Raw genomic sequence first — 12,297 nt, 5'->3', positions numbered from 1 at the left:
AGACAGGGGTGGGTGTTGTAAAATTCATCTGCCAGGGCTTCAATAAAAAGGGCCTTCCCTGCCTGGCACAGCAGATCAGACAGCTGTAAGCCTGCAAGCTCACCTCACTCCCACATCTGAGATTACATTGGATCTGCATACTCTGAATAAGGTAAGAGTCTGGCTCTGTTAAGAGTTTCATTCCCCACCTTTCTTCTCACTACACTGAGAACTTCAAGATCCTATCAGGGACCATGCGGGCTGACTCTCAATGCCCTGATGAACAACTAGGTCTTTACATGTTGTCCCTAGGCCCCCGTCCACCCTTCATTCAGGAGCCCACATACCTGTGACTGTCTATCTCCCTTTTTCAATTCTGAGGAAAGACCACAAACCCAGGATGGAAATACGTTCTGAACCATTTTCTGGGTCTGTCCCTTATACAAGCAAAATCTATATTACTTTTAAAATGGAGCACTGATAGTATGAATCATCTTATCATGAACTATACCAAATGAAACCCTAAGTAGTTTTTAACTTTCTTATTGGTTGTCAGTATTTTCCAAAGGACAGAGTAAAGTGGAAATGCAAGAGGTGAGCAAAGTTGGTGGTATAAAAGCCAAAGAGATAAGTTCTAGCTCCTTTCCCATTTTGTCACTTGCCCAATATGGGATATTGAACAATTCATTTACCAGTGTGAGCCTGAGCTGCCACATCTGTTACCTGGGGGTGATTTATTTTTACTTACCAGAAACAGCTCTTGAGTGGATTAAACAAGGGAGAATCAAATAGTGGTCAAGGTCATAGCATACAGCAGGTGTTAAATAGAAGCGCTATCTCTTCTTTCACTTTTTTTTAACATCTAGTCTAGTGCATGGTATAGAGTAGATGTTCCATAAATGCTTGTTTAATGAGTAAATGAAGGAGTGAGGGAGTGAGGGAGTGAGTGGGTGAGCAAACATAGGAGTAAAGGAGTAGTGAATGGAGGAGGAGAGTTTATTTGGCTCAGAGAGTGGTGAAGAAATGGTGGAAGAGTAGGAGGTTTTTAACATTCAGGACTCAATTCAAGCCAAAATATGAAGAGATGAGCTGCTGGTCTAATAATTCCAGGAGCCAGGATTCTTGATCTCACTTCCAAGCAAGGAGGCATATGTCAGTGTAGAGGGAGGGTTACCCTGCAGCTCTGCATTGCTGAACTATTGCCCAGCACTGACTCACCTGCTCTTGCCAAACAGGTTTCCACCAAGCTGAAGCCATGAGGACCCATAGCCTCACCCTGCTCTCCTTCCTCCTTCTGGTTGCTCAGGTGTCACTGGTGAAGGGCAAAAAGGAAGTAAAGAATAGACATGTCAGCAAAGGCACCAAATTGCCTACTCTGGGAGAGACCCAGACTGAGCCACCCAAACGCCTGACCAAAGGCAAGTTTGTCACTCAAGACCATGCCAACTGCAGATGGGTGGTGACTGAGCAAGAAGAGGGCATCACCCTGAAAGTTGAGTGCACCCGAGAGGACAATAAATTTTCCTGTGTCTTTACTGGCAATCCAACTTCCTGCCTAGAGTCAAACAAAAAGAATGTCTATTGGAAACAAATAGGTCGGAACCTGCGCTCTCAGAAGGTAATCTGTGGGAATGCCAAAACCATCCTGAAAACCAGGGTGTGCAGAAAGAAGTTTCCAGAATCCAATCTCAAGCTGGTGAACTCCACTCTGATTCAGAACAAGAAACCCACCCAGGAGTTAATGGAGCCCTCTCCCAAGGAGCAGAGCAAAGTCAGTCAGGCCTTCCTCATGGAACCTAGCAAGGTCAAAGAGTTATCCCCTAAGGAGCAGAAAAAGGTCAAAGAGAATATCCCCTTGGGCTCAATGGAGACTCAGACCATAGCTACCAAGGATCCAAAGTGTGTGGAGGACCCAGACTTGATAAATCAAACAAAGACGGCCCTGGACTACTGTGGGGAATCCTGGAGCTCTATCTGCCAATTCTTCATCTCTATGGTCCAGGGCAGTTCATGCTAATGAGTCAAAAGAGAACAGAGTCCTTTAGGAGGTGCTATGTCAAAGTCCTTCAGTATGCTATCAAGCTCTCTGAGTAAAATGAACATTTGTGCTATGAGAGTGCAGTGGAATATGTAAACAGATTTTGTAACTTTTGTTTTTGTGGTTTGGAATTTACTTTGTATTCATTTCCTTACATTTTTATTTTAGAGGTTGTTTACCTCAATGTATGTTTCCATGCCCCACAAAACTATGGGTATATGAACAGTGAGGACCATTCTTTGAGCTGAATGAGCCAGAGTGATGATTCCAGTGCAATGCACTTTCTGCTGAATTAACAAAGTTAATAAAGCTCTGGGTATTTTTCAGAAATATGTTCAATCATTTTTTGTTTCTTTATGTCTACTTTCAATGAACTCGAAATAGTCCCCATATATCAGTGGGAAAAATATCTAAGTAATGACTCATCCTAAGTCATCTGCAATGTGACCCATTCCAAAATCCCTATCTTATTCCTTTCATCCATTGGTCTGTGGTGTTTGATGCTTACTGCACCGTAATAATTAGGGTCCCTGATTTCAAGTGGGTCAAATAAGGCATGGTATGATTAAAAAAACAAATCAGGGTCTCACAGATGGTAAGAAGGAAGGAAGGATTTGAACCCAGAAGGTATGGAAAACCAAGTCCACAAGCTAGAGGAATGCCCTCTACTGACTCAGGTCAGAGCTGGGCATCTCTTCTTGCTATATGTGAGACCCCTGATTTTTAGGGGTTCATTTCTGGCCTGGGGGAGAGAAGCTTGGTTAAGTACAGTGTCCTGTGATGAAAACCCCAGTGTAAACAGGAAAAGAAGGTGGAAACTGCTAGAAGAACTCTGGTTGAACTTCATGGAAGAGGTATTACTGGAGCTGGATTTTGGAAAGAATATTCTTAGGTAAGAAATGAGACAGAATGAAGACACTTTGGGCAGATGACAACATGGGTAAAAGCAAAGAGATATAAAAATCCTAGAAGCTGGGAGAGACCAGGTGGCTGGAATATGGTGGGAAGTAGAGATGATACTACTGTTAGTAATTTACATGTTAGTAAGAAGGATCTGAAAGTGTTTTTTTCAAGAGTTGGGGAGAGAGGAGGTTGTGGTCCTAATACCTTGTCACAATTTCACTAAGAGCAAAAAGCAAAGAACAAAAGATGGTTAAAAAAAAAAAAAAGACAAAAAACCACTCACTCACTTTAGAGTCTCTGTCGGTTGCAGAGAAGAATGTCAGGTAGCTTGAAAGAGAGACCATTTACACTCACCAAATTACCAGGACCTACACTGAGTATTGTCAGTGGCCAATCCAGAGTGTGTCATTACCTACGTTATCAACACTAACATTTATCTCTCACTTGCCATGTGCCAGACACTGTGCTAAACTTTTTCCATGGAGTCTGCATACATGCATTCATTCAGCATGTAATTTATTAAGCACTGAACCTGCCAGACTCTGTTCTAGGTGCTGAAGATACATCTGTCCATAGTAGATGAATGTATGGATGGTCAGCCCCCTGAAACTACCAGTGGGAAATTGATGACAAAATCACAAACATACAAGAGATAGAGGGAAAGTAAAGGAGGAGAAGGGGGTAACAGTGATGAAGTGTAACCAGTCTTAGATCAGATGGTCAGGAGAGGCTTCTCTGTGGGGGTGAATTCTGAGTCTAGATATGTATAGAAGTAATCAAGCCTAGTAACTCTCTGGAATAGGGATGTTCCAAGCAGAGGGAATAGTCAGTTCTAATGCCCTGAAATTACTTTATATGGCAGACACTGTTCTAGGACTAGAAAATGGCAGCCAACAAAAAGAAAAAAAAAAAAATCCCTGTTCTCATGGTGTTTGTATTCTAATGACTGACTCAGGTTTGGCATGTTCAGGAACATCAAAGGTTACAGAACCATTGTAGGACAGGGGCCATGACCTGATTTGTGAACCTTATCCCCATTTGCAAGAGAACTGAACCAACATCCCTGTCTGTTCCAAGCTTCTCCTAGCCATCTCATGTAAGGGACATTTTCCCTTAAATTCTACACAGATTGTGAGCCCTATGGATCTCCCCTACTCATACATCTCAGTTCCATGTAGTCCTGAAATAGGAAAAGACTATTGAACACTTCCAGGGGTCATTAAATAATAACTCTGGTCTAGCCTGAGTGACATAAACATTGAAGAACTGACCAGACTAGATTCAAAGACTTTCTAAGCTCACTCCCAGCCCATGAAGTAGTACTTAGTTCACTCGTGGTGTTTGGCCACTGGCAGAACTGGGAGGTTTGTTTCCAACATGGTGAAGTTTCCTAGACTCAGACTAGAGGTTTGCCTGTGTTTTTTCCCACTCAGTATCTCTGTGCCAATTACTTAATTCTTCTGAACTTCAAGGAGTTTATCTCAACAATGAGAATGGTGAAACCCACCTTGAAAGGCTGCTCTAAGACTCACATTGGTCAATAAATCTAGAGCACGTAGTGCCTCACTGCTTGCACAGAAGGTGTTCAACTCAAATGACTGTCTAAAGTCCAGCCACAGGGCCAGCTGTGGAGGAAGTTCAAAATTTCCTTAGGTAAACTCTTTAAAGTGAGCGGGGTTTTTCCCTAACACAATAAACAAAGAAAAACAATAATTATTGAGAGCCTGGTATATGCCAGTGGCTTTGCCCCCTTCTCTTATATAATCCCCTCAACAATGCTGTCTGTTAGGTGTTATCATTTTCATTTTCTAGATAAGGAAACTGAGGCCCAGCAAACCTTAGCAACTTTCCAAGGTCACCAAGCATGAAGTGGGAGAGCCTGTAAGTGAGAAACCCAGGGTCTGGAGGTCCTCCAGGCCTTTCTGTGTCTGAAGCTCATGATTTTCTTCACTTGATGAGAGAAGAGTGAAAATTGTGGTTTTATTTATTTTTTATTTTTTTAAGATTTTATTTATTTATTTGATAGACAGAGATCACAAGTAGGCAGAGAAGCAGACAGAGAGAGGGGGGGGAAACAGGCTCCCCACTGAGCAGAGAGCCCAATGCGGGGCTCAATCCCAGGACCCTTGGAATCATGACCTGAGCCGAAGGCAGAGGTTTAACCCACTGAGCCACCCAGGTGCCCCAAACTTGTGGTTTTAGATGCAGACCAAATAAAAGTGAACAGGATGTCTCATATACTTCCATATTTACAGTCCCTTTCATGTCCTTCAAAAAGAAAGCTCCAGAAGCTAAAAAGCTAAAAAAGCTAAAAGCTTTAGCTTTTGTTCATGCTTAGCCTTCCTTCATAGTCACATCCCAAGGCAATGTTTTTAAAAACACAGTAAAAAACAAATTTAAAAACACAACACAGATTTTACATTAGCTTCCATCCAACTTGGCACTCCATATTTTCTCTCTGGAGACTTTCTGAATATGAAGTGGAGGGGGCCAGCTTGTGTGTCTGTGTGTGTGTGTGTGTGTGTGCACGCATGCTTGAGATATAGTTACCCTTGATAGCAAGAGACAGGAAGATCTCAGGCAGGTAAGAGGGGCTTCAGGATGGCATGTCTGCATCCCCTAAAGCAGCTCAGTAAAGGGATTTTCTTACGTTCCTCATAAAACTACATCTCAGCTTTAAGAGGGCTTCTTCCCTGCCTGCAGCACTGTCTCTGTGTAGTAACTCACAACCATACTAGTGCCGACTTGAATCTCTGGAGTCCAGCCCATCTCACCTTGCCTCCTACCCATCCACTTCTTCCCCTGCCTCCCTCCTGAATTGTTTTTGGCAGAACAAGGAAATGAGGCAAAAGTGATTGGAACCAACAAATGCAAGGGCAGCCATCATCTGTGGTACTGGTTCTCATAACACCACACATACAGTACTCACCTTCAAATGTCTCACTCAGAAACACTTCATGAACAATATGCAAGAAAACATTCATTAGGAGCCTTGCTGGATGTGTGGGAAATAAGACAGCAAAGATGGTCTCCAACTCATCTATCATAATAGCCCCAGCAATTGGGTCACAGGACAGCATATAATAGATTCTGAACAAATATTTATTGAGTTAATAAAAGAGGAGAGGAATCATGGCAGGGGCAAAGATTATGGGCTTCAGAGTAAAAGAAGCTGGGTTTAAATTTTTAGTTATTTGATCTGAGATAAGTTACTTTTTTCTTATTCTCAGTTTCTTCATCTATAAATTGGGTCTAAATATCCATTCAGTAAGATTTGACATGATTTAAAGTCTAAAGTGTGATCCTTACACAATGGATTTTTCTAATATTTGGTTATGAATGAATGAATGAATAAGCCAATTAATTGGGAGAGAAGACAAGTAGGAAATGTTCTAGATAGGCTACATGGGACTCAAGACATACCATGCCAAACGGAGTTTGGCTGTTCCAAATCACCTCCCAAAGACCACCGTCTACTTAATGGCCCAGGAGACCTCTCACCCTCGTGGCCTGGATAGAGTCATTTTCCACAAAATAGGAGATAAAGGCAAAGCTGGTTCTTTAGGGCAAATGTAGAGACTTTCTTAACCTGCCTACCAGTGACTCACCACAGCATCTCCCCTTCAGCTCCCTTATACCTGCAGCTTGAGTGCTGCAAGCCACCTGCTGCCCAGGTCATCTCCCTGGGGGGCACTGTCCATATGCCACATGCATGCCAACGACTCACACATTTACATCTTCAGCCAGACCTCTCTTCTGACCTCCAGCCTCACTCAGCATCACCACTTGCATATCCAAAAGGTGTCTTAAACAACATATACCAGAAACACTCCACTGATCTTCCCCCCCCACCACCAATTCTTGCTCCTCCATGTCCTTCCCAACTTAGTTCATCATAAAGTCATCCTTCCCATTGTGCAGGTCAGAACCCTTGTGGGGTCCTACTTGACTCCTCTCACTGAGCTCATCTAATTCATCTACAATTCCTGCCATCCTCATTTTCAAGAAGATATTCCAAAATATGACATTTTGCTACCTGATCACTGCCAACCTGGTCCAAGCCCCAGCCTATCCTCCTGGATTATTGCAGTAGTGTCTTAATTTTCTTCCTGCTGTCAGCCTTGCCTTGTAGAGTCTGTTCTAGCACAGCAGCAGTGACATCCCTTCCAAAGTCTGAGTAGGAGCACCCCACTTCTCTGCTAAAAGCTGTCCAGTGGCTTGCCATCTCATTCAGAGTAAATGCCAAAGATTGTTGCAGAGCCTTATAGCGCCCTGTAAGAGCCAGTCCCTCACTACTTTTTGAACTGATCTCTTATGATGTAATCCTGGGATTACTCTGCTCCAGCCATTCTAGCCTTGTTCCTAGAGCTCACTCTGCACTCTCCTGCCATAGTCCCTTAGCACTTGCTCTTCCCTCTACATGGAGAACTCCCTTACTTCTTTCAGATGTCAACTCAGATGCCACCCTGGTCCTCAACATTGCTTTCTTCTCCCCACACCACTTCTCATCATCTGACGTGCACGACATTTATTTGTTTCATTTGCTTATTGACTTATTGCCTCTCCTTAGAATATAAGCTTCTTGAGAGCAGACTTTGCTTTGGTCACTGCTGCTTTTCTAACATGTTGTACAAAGCATGGATCTCAATACATGTTTAATTATTTTTAAAACCAGTGTAACCACAAGAGAGTCAAGAGATAAGATTTCTTTCTTTAAGACAACCTTCAGCCTTAATTTCCATTCCAGAAATGTGATAGAGGTTAAGTTTCTTGTCCTAATAAGTCTAAATATCCTTATCCGGAAAATAGCACTGAAGAAACTCTTATGAAGTAGACGAGTCAAAGAATATAAATTACCAAGCTTTTTGCTTGGAACACAGTCATTGATCAAAAATTATGTTTGGGGCACCTGGGTGGCTCAGTGGGTTAAGCCGCTGCCTTCGGCTCAGGTCATGATCTCAGGGTCCTGGGATCGAGTCCCACATCGGGCTCTCTGCTCAGCAGGGAGCCCGCTTCCCTCTCTCTCTCTCTGCCTGCCTCTCTGTCTACTGTGATCTCTCTCTGTCAAATAAATAAATAAAATCTTTAAAAAAAAATTAAAAAAAATTATGTTTGTTGTTCTAGTTTTTCTGTTATTATTATTATTAAACATCATGTTTTCCAAAGGGCATGATGTTGCCTGTTCTCTAGGTTCCTGACAAAGATGGCAAGGTCTGCATCTCTCCCAGCTGATACACATTTAATTATAAAGTCCCTTCCTTCATGATCTCCATTTTATTAACCTTATTAGAGAGAGGGTTTTGATTTTATGAAGATGTTTTGAAAGAATAAGAATTGAAGGAAAACATGAGTGTAACATGGACCCCCAGAAAATCTGATTGCTGGAAACATGAGAGGGGCCTAGGCAGCAGAAGGGACCAGGAAAGAGTGAAGGGCAGGCAGCAAGGAGACACTGACCTAAAAATAAAAAGGTCCAAGGTTGAGCAGGCTGCCTTCTCTGGAAGACAGGAAGCAAAAAGACCCTGTTTTCTAGGAAATGCACTAGTTCTGCCTGGCAGACTCATAACTCCTGCCAAACTTAGCATCTCCTCCAGATAAGTCAAGGGAAGTGGGGTGGGAACTATAGCGTAGCTGTGTTTTTTCAGGCAGGGTCGCATGGAGATAAGAGAGTGGGCTCTGGTCATGGATATATGGACTTGGATCCTGATTCTGCTACTTACTAGCCATGTGACTCCGGCATGTTCCTTAACATTTCAGAGACTCAGCTTCATTCATGCAGCAAGTGCTACTAGTGTCTTCCGTGTGCTGTGAACTGGGTAACAGGATAAGCATGCAGAATAACCAATGTTTACTGAGCATGTACTGTAGGCCAGATACTGCTCTATGCATGTGTATTATCTCACTTAACCTTCACAGTCTCCCACAAGGAGGCACTACCCTTCTTCCTATGAAGAAGTTGACGATGTCAAGAAACTCGCTCAAGGTCTTAGTAAGTATCAGACAAGGAAGTCAAGTCAAAGTAATCTGGCTCCGGGTCCAATCATTTGACCACTAGAGCACTTTCAAGAAGCTGGAAGCTCCAATGTAAATGTGCTGTTGGATGCAAGCATGGTGTAGGGCCAGGTGGTGGGGTGGGAGGTGCAATCAGCATAGGGCAGCGGGTGTAGCTGGAGGAGAGGGAAGCAGTGGTCACAAGTCAGAGAAGATTTCCCTGAAGAGATAACAAAGCTAAGACCTTTAAGGGAAAGGGGGTTACTGGGCAAAACAAATATACACAGAGAGTGGCTCCGGTGGAACTTGGGGAGAACTCTCTCAACTATCTGGTCACATTAAAAGGACCAAAACATTGATTGGCAGTCCTGGAGACACTGATTCTATACCCTTTCTCCTATAGACTAGCCTGCACAAGGAGGCAGTACACCTTTAGATGTGGGGGGTCCTAGATGCTCTGCAGACAAAATCACCCCCACTAGACAATGGGGAATTTATAGCACATTCTCAGTTTGCTCAGTTCATTCAACAGCAGGTGTTCTGCTGAGGGCCAGGAGTAGTGAGAGAAATGTAAAGGTATGAATGCAGTAGACAACTCCTGCCCAGGTCCACAGGAAACGACACGAAACATGGAAGATGCGAGTATGCTGATGCTCAGTCATCTCCTGGTATTTAGAATTACGCATTTTATTTCAGCTTTAAATGCAAACCAATGCCTTGTTCTGGCACTCAACCAAAGGAAGGCCATGAAAGTAATTTTGACTAAAATCAGTTTTTACAAAGCAGGCACTGACTGTAGAACCTGACCACAATGTGCAATGTGACTTGGCAATGGTATTTTTATACTGTATGCTGCCAGAACTCGCTTCCAACGTCAAGTGACAGCCCCCAAGAAGACCAGCCAGGGTGGGCTCTCCTCTACCGCAGGAGGCTTCCCAGAGCCTCTAGGGTGTCTTGAGCCTAAAAACCTACTACACCCACTCCTACCAGCATAAGTGCTCTAGAATTGTCTTTCCTGGAACTGGGCATGGGATTTTCTCTAAGCCATGTACTGGTAACACCAGGGAAGGCTGAGGTTTGGCAAAAGCAAGAGTCCAAGAACCCAGATGGGCCACCCCAGAACAGACACCACTGTTGTCCAGGAATCTTGAGGCTGGAACCCTCAGACTCTGGGAATCAGGTAGGGCCAAACCAAGCAGGTGTGAGGACCAGACAGAACCTTTATTGGATGCTTCCTGCATGTTAGGGGCAGTGATTCCAACCTTACCTAGAGGTAAGAATCACATGGGGAGCTTTAGAAAAGCTCACTGCCCAGGCTGCTCCTACACCAATGATATCAGAATCACGGGGTTGAACAGCTCGGGGATTTTTTAAGCTCTGCAGTTAACTGTGATGTGCAATTTAGGTTGCAGTCTGCTCAGCTGGGCACTGTTTACCATGCTTCCTCCACATGGTCTCATTTCATGACCATCCTATTATCAGGAGAACCAGGGGTGCAAGGAAGTTCATCATTTGCCAGGGTCAGAGCCTGGAGTCTCCCCAGGTGCCTGCCTCCAGAGCCACGCTCCCAGGTGTAAATACAGGCATGAAGGCAACTACCACGTAGCAGAAAGAGCAAGAACCTGGGTTTGAACCACTTCTGCCCCCCATCCCCACCCCAGTGCCTAGGGAGCCTTGGGCAAGTCAATTCATTCCTCTGATTCTTTCAGCTTCTTGTCTGCTGAACAGGGGAATGTTATCACCTTTGCAGTGTTGGTGATTTAAGGAAATGGTGTTTATGAAGCAACTTGTAGTCTTTCTGGCACATAGTTTAGTTCTTGGTTCTTTAACCTTATTATTAGACCACAAGCCCAAAAATGAGTCAGCAGATGGGATGGCAGTTATCAAGAAGGGAACATCCCTCAAAACGAAGCATCATGTTCTAAAGGGCAGGCAAAGGTAAAACTGGAGGCCAATCCCAGGAGGGGGGACAAGTAGTCCAATAGACAGAGGCATGTAGGAGGGGACAAGACCAGGATAGCTGGGGGCATGGGAAGGGGCCATGCCAGGCAATGCCTCTCTCTGTCATCCACAACCTCTCACCCCCACATTCCTCATCACAGGTGTCAGCCAAGTGTGGAAAGCAATATGGCCACCCCCCTCTCCCTTCATACCCACTTTGCTCTTTACCCTCCATCCCCATCCCCAAACTGCTCATTTTCTCCTAAGCCTGGGCAAAGGTTAAGAGATAACTGTCATTTGCTAGGAAGACTCTAAGGTGTGACCCCCTTCAGTTCCTTAACCCAGTACATGCACCCTCAACCAAGGGTAGTGTTCATTCAAAAAGGACCATTAAAAGAAGGAAAAGAGGGGATCAGACAGAAAGAATGTGCTAGTCATTTTTGGTAATTCAAAAGTAGTACATAGTAAGAAGAGCAGCAAATGAACCAGAAAGTGCACACAAGTAAGAAAGAACACAGACCCATCCATGAAGAGACAACACTGATTGTGCCTGGGTGTGGGTCCCTCACATTCTCCCTTAGACACAGGTAAAAATATTTTTAATTGGATTATAGTATCTTGTGCTTTTATAACTTTTCTTTTTTACTTGAATCATTACAAGCAAAAAATATCATGAACATCTTTGGCAATACACTTGTTTCTGCAACATCTTTTTAAGTTTAAACATCTTGCAATGTGTGATATGTTGAAATTATGGTAAGACCCTCCCACTGTTGCAAAACTAGATTGTTGCCAATTGTTTATTATAAAGAATGCTGTTGAAAACTATCCTTAGAGATAAATCGTTTCTTTTAACATTTAGGAATTTGTTTTCTTTAGGATAAATTCCTAGAGGGTAGATTGCAAGGTCTAAGATTTGGCTTTTGAAAGTAATAAAAAGTTTATTACTGAAAAATTCATACATTTGTAAGTAAACAGACTAGTGTAATTGATGTCTCAGTATCCTTCACTCAGTTTAAACAACTATCAAGTTGTGGCCAATCTCATTTGATCTATACAATGTCCCAATTATCCTCCCCCCCAATTGTTTAGTTGTAAATCACAGACATACAACATTTTATTCATAAATATTTCAACACCTATCTCTAAAAGATAGGGCAAGAGCACACTCATTTTTAAAGCTCTTGGAACACATTGCCAAACTGCCTGCCAAAAAAATTTTGCAACAATTTCCATTCCCACCAAGAGGATAAAAAAACATGGCCATTTCTCCTCACTTCTGTCAACTCTGGGTATCCCAGTTCAGAGGCTGGTTAAGGGTGAGTGGGGGCAGGAACCAAATATATAAGACTAAAGAAGATAATTTAATAGAGGGGATTTAGATGGGGAACCAGTTACAAAGATATTGGAAAAGCTGAAAGGGCAAACAAGGCATTGTGATCCCA

General features: G+C 43.3%; 1 protein-coding gene across 1 annotated transcript; it reads left to right on the top strand.

The window, feature by feature from the left end:
* Positions 1-1,234: 1,234 nt before the first annotated feature.
* Positions 1,235-2,338, top strand: FGFBP1 (fibroblast growth factor binding protein 1; the record flags this gene model as incomplete). The annotated part of the gene is made up of 1 exon (XM_080797678.1): positions 1,235-2,338. One exon carries the CDS (start codon positions 1,235-1,237, stop codon positions 1,994-1,996), a length of 762 nt encoding a protein of 253 aa, XP_080653804.1. The 3' UTR covers positions 1,997-2,338.
* Positions 2,339-12,297: the final 9,959 nt, after the last annotated feature.

The sequence above is a fragment of the Martes martes genome (assembly GCF_963455335.1).
Source record: "Martes martes genome assembly, chromosome: 2".
Lineage (NCBI taxonomy): Eukaryota > Metazoa > Chordata > Mammalia > Carnivora > Mustelidae > Martes > Martes martes.
Note: the sequence above shows the minus strand (reverse complement) of the source record. Positions and strands in the feature narration are given on the sequence as shown.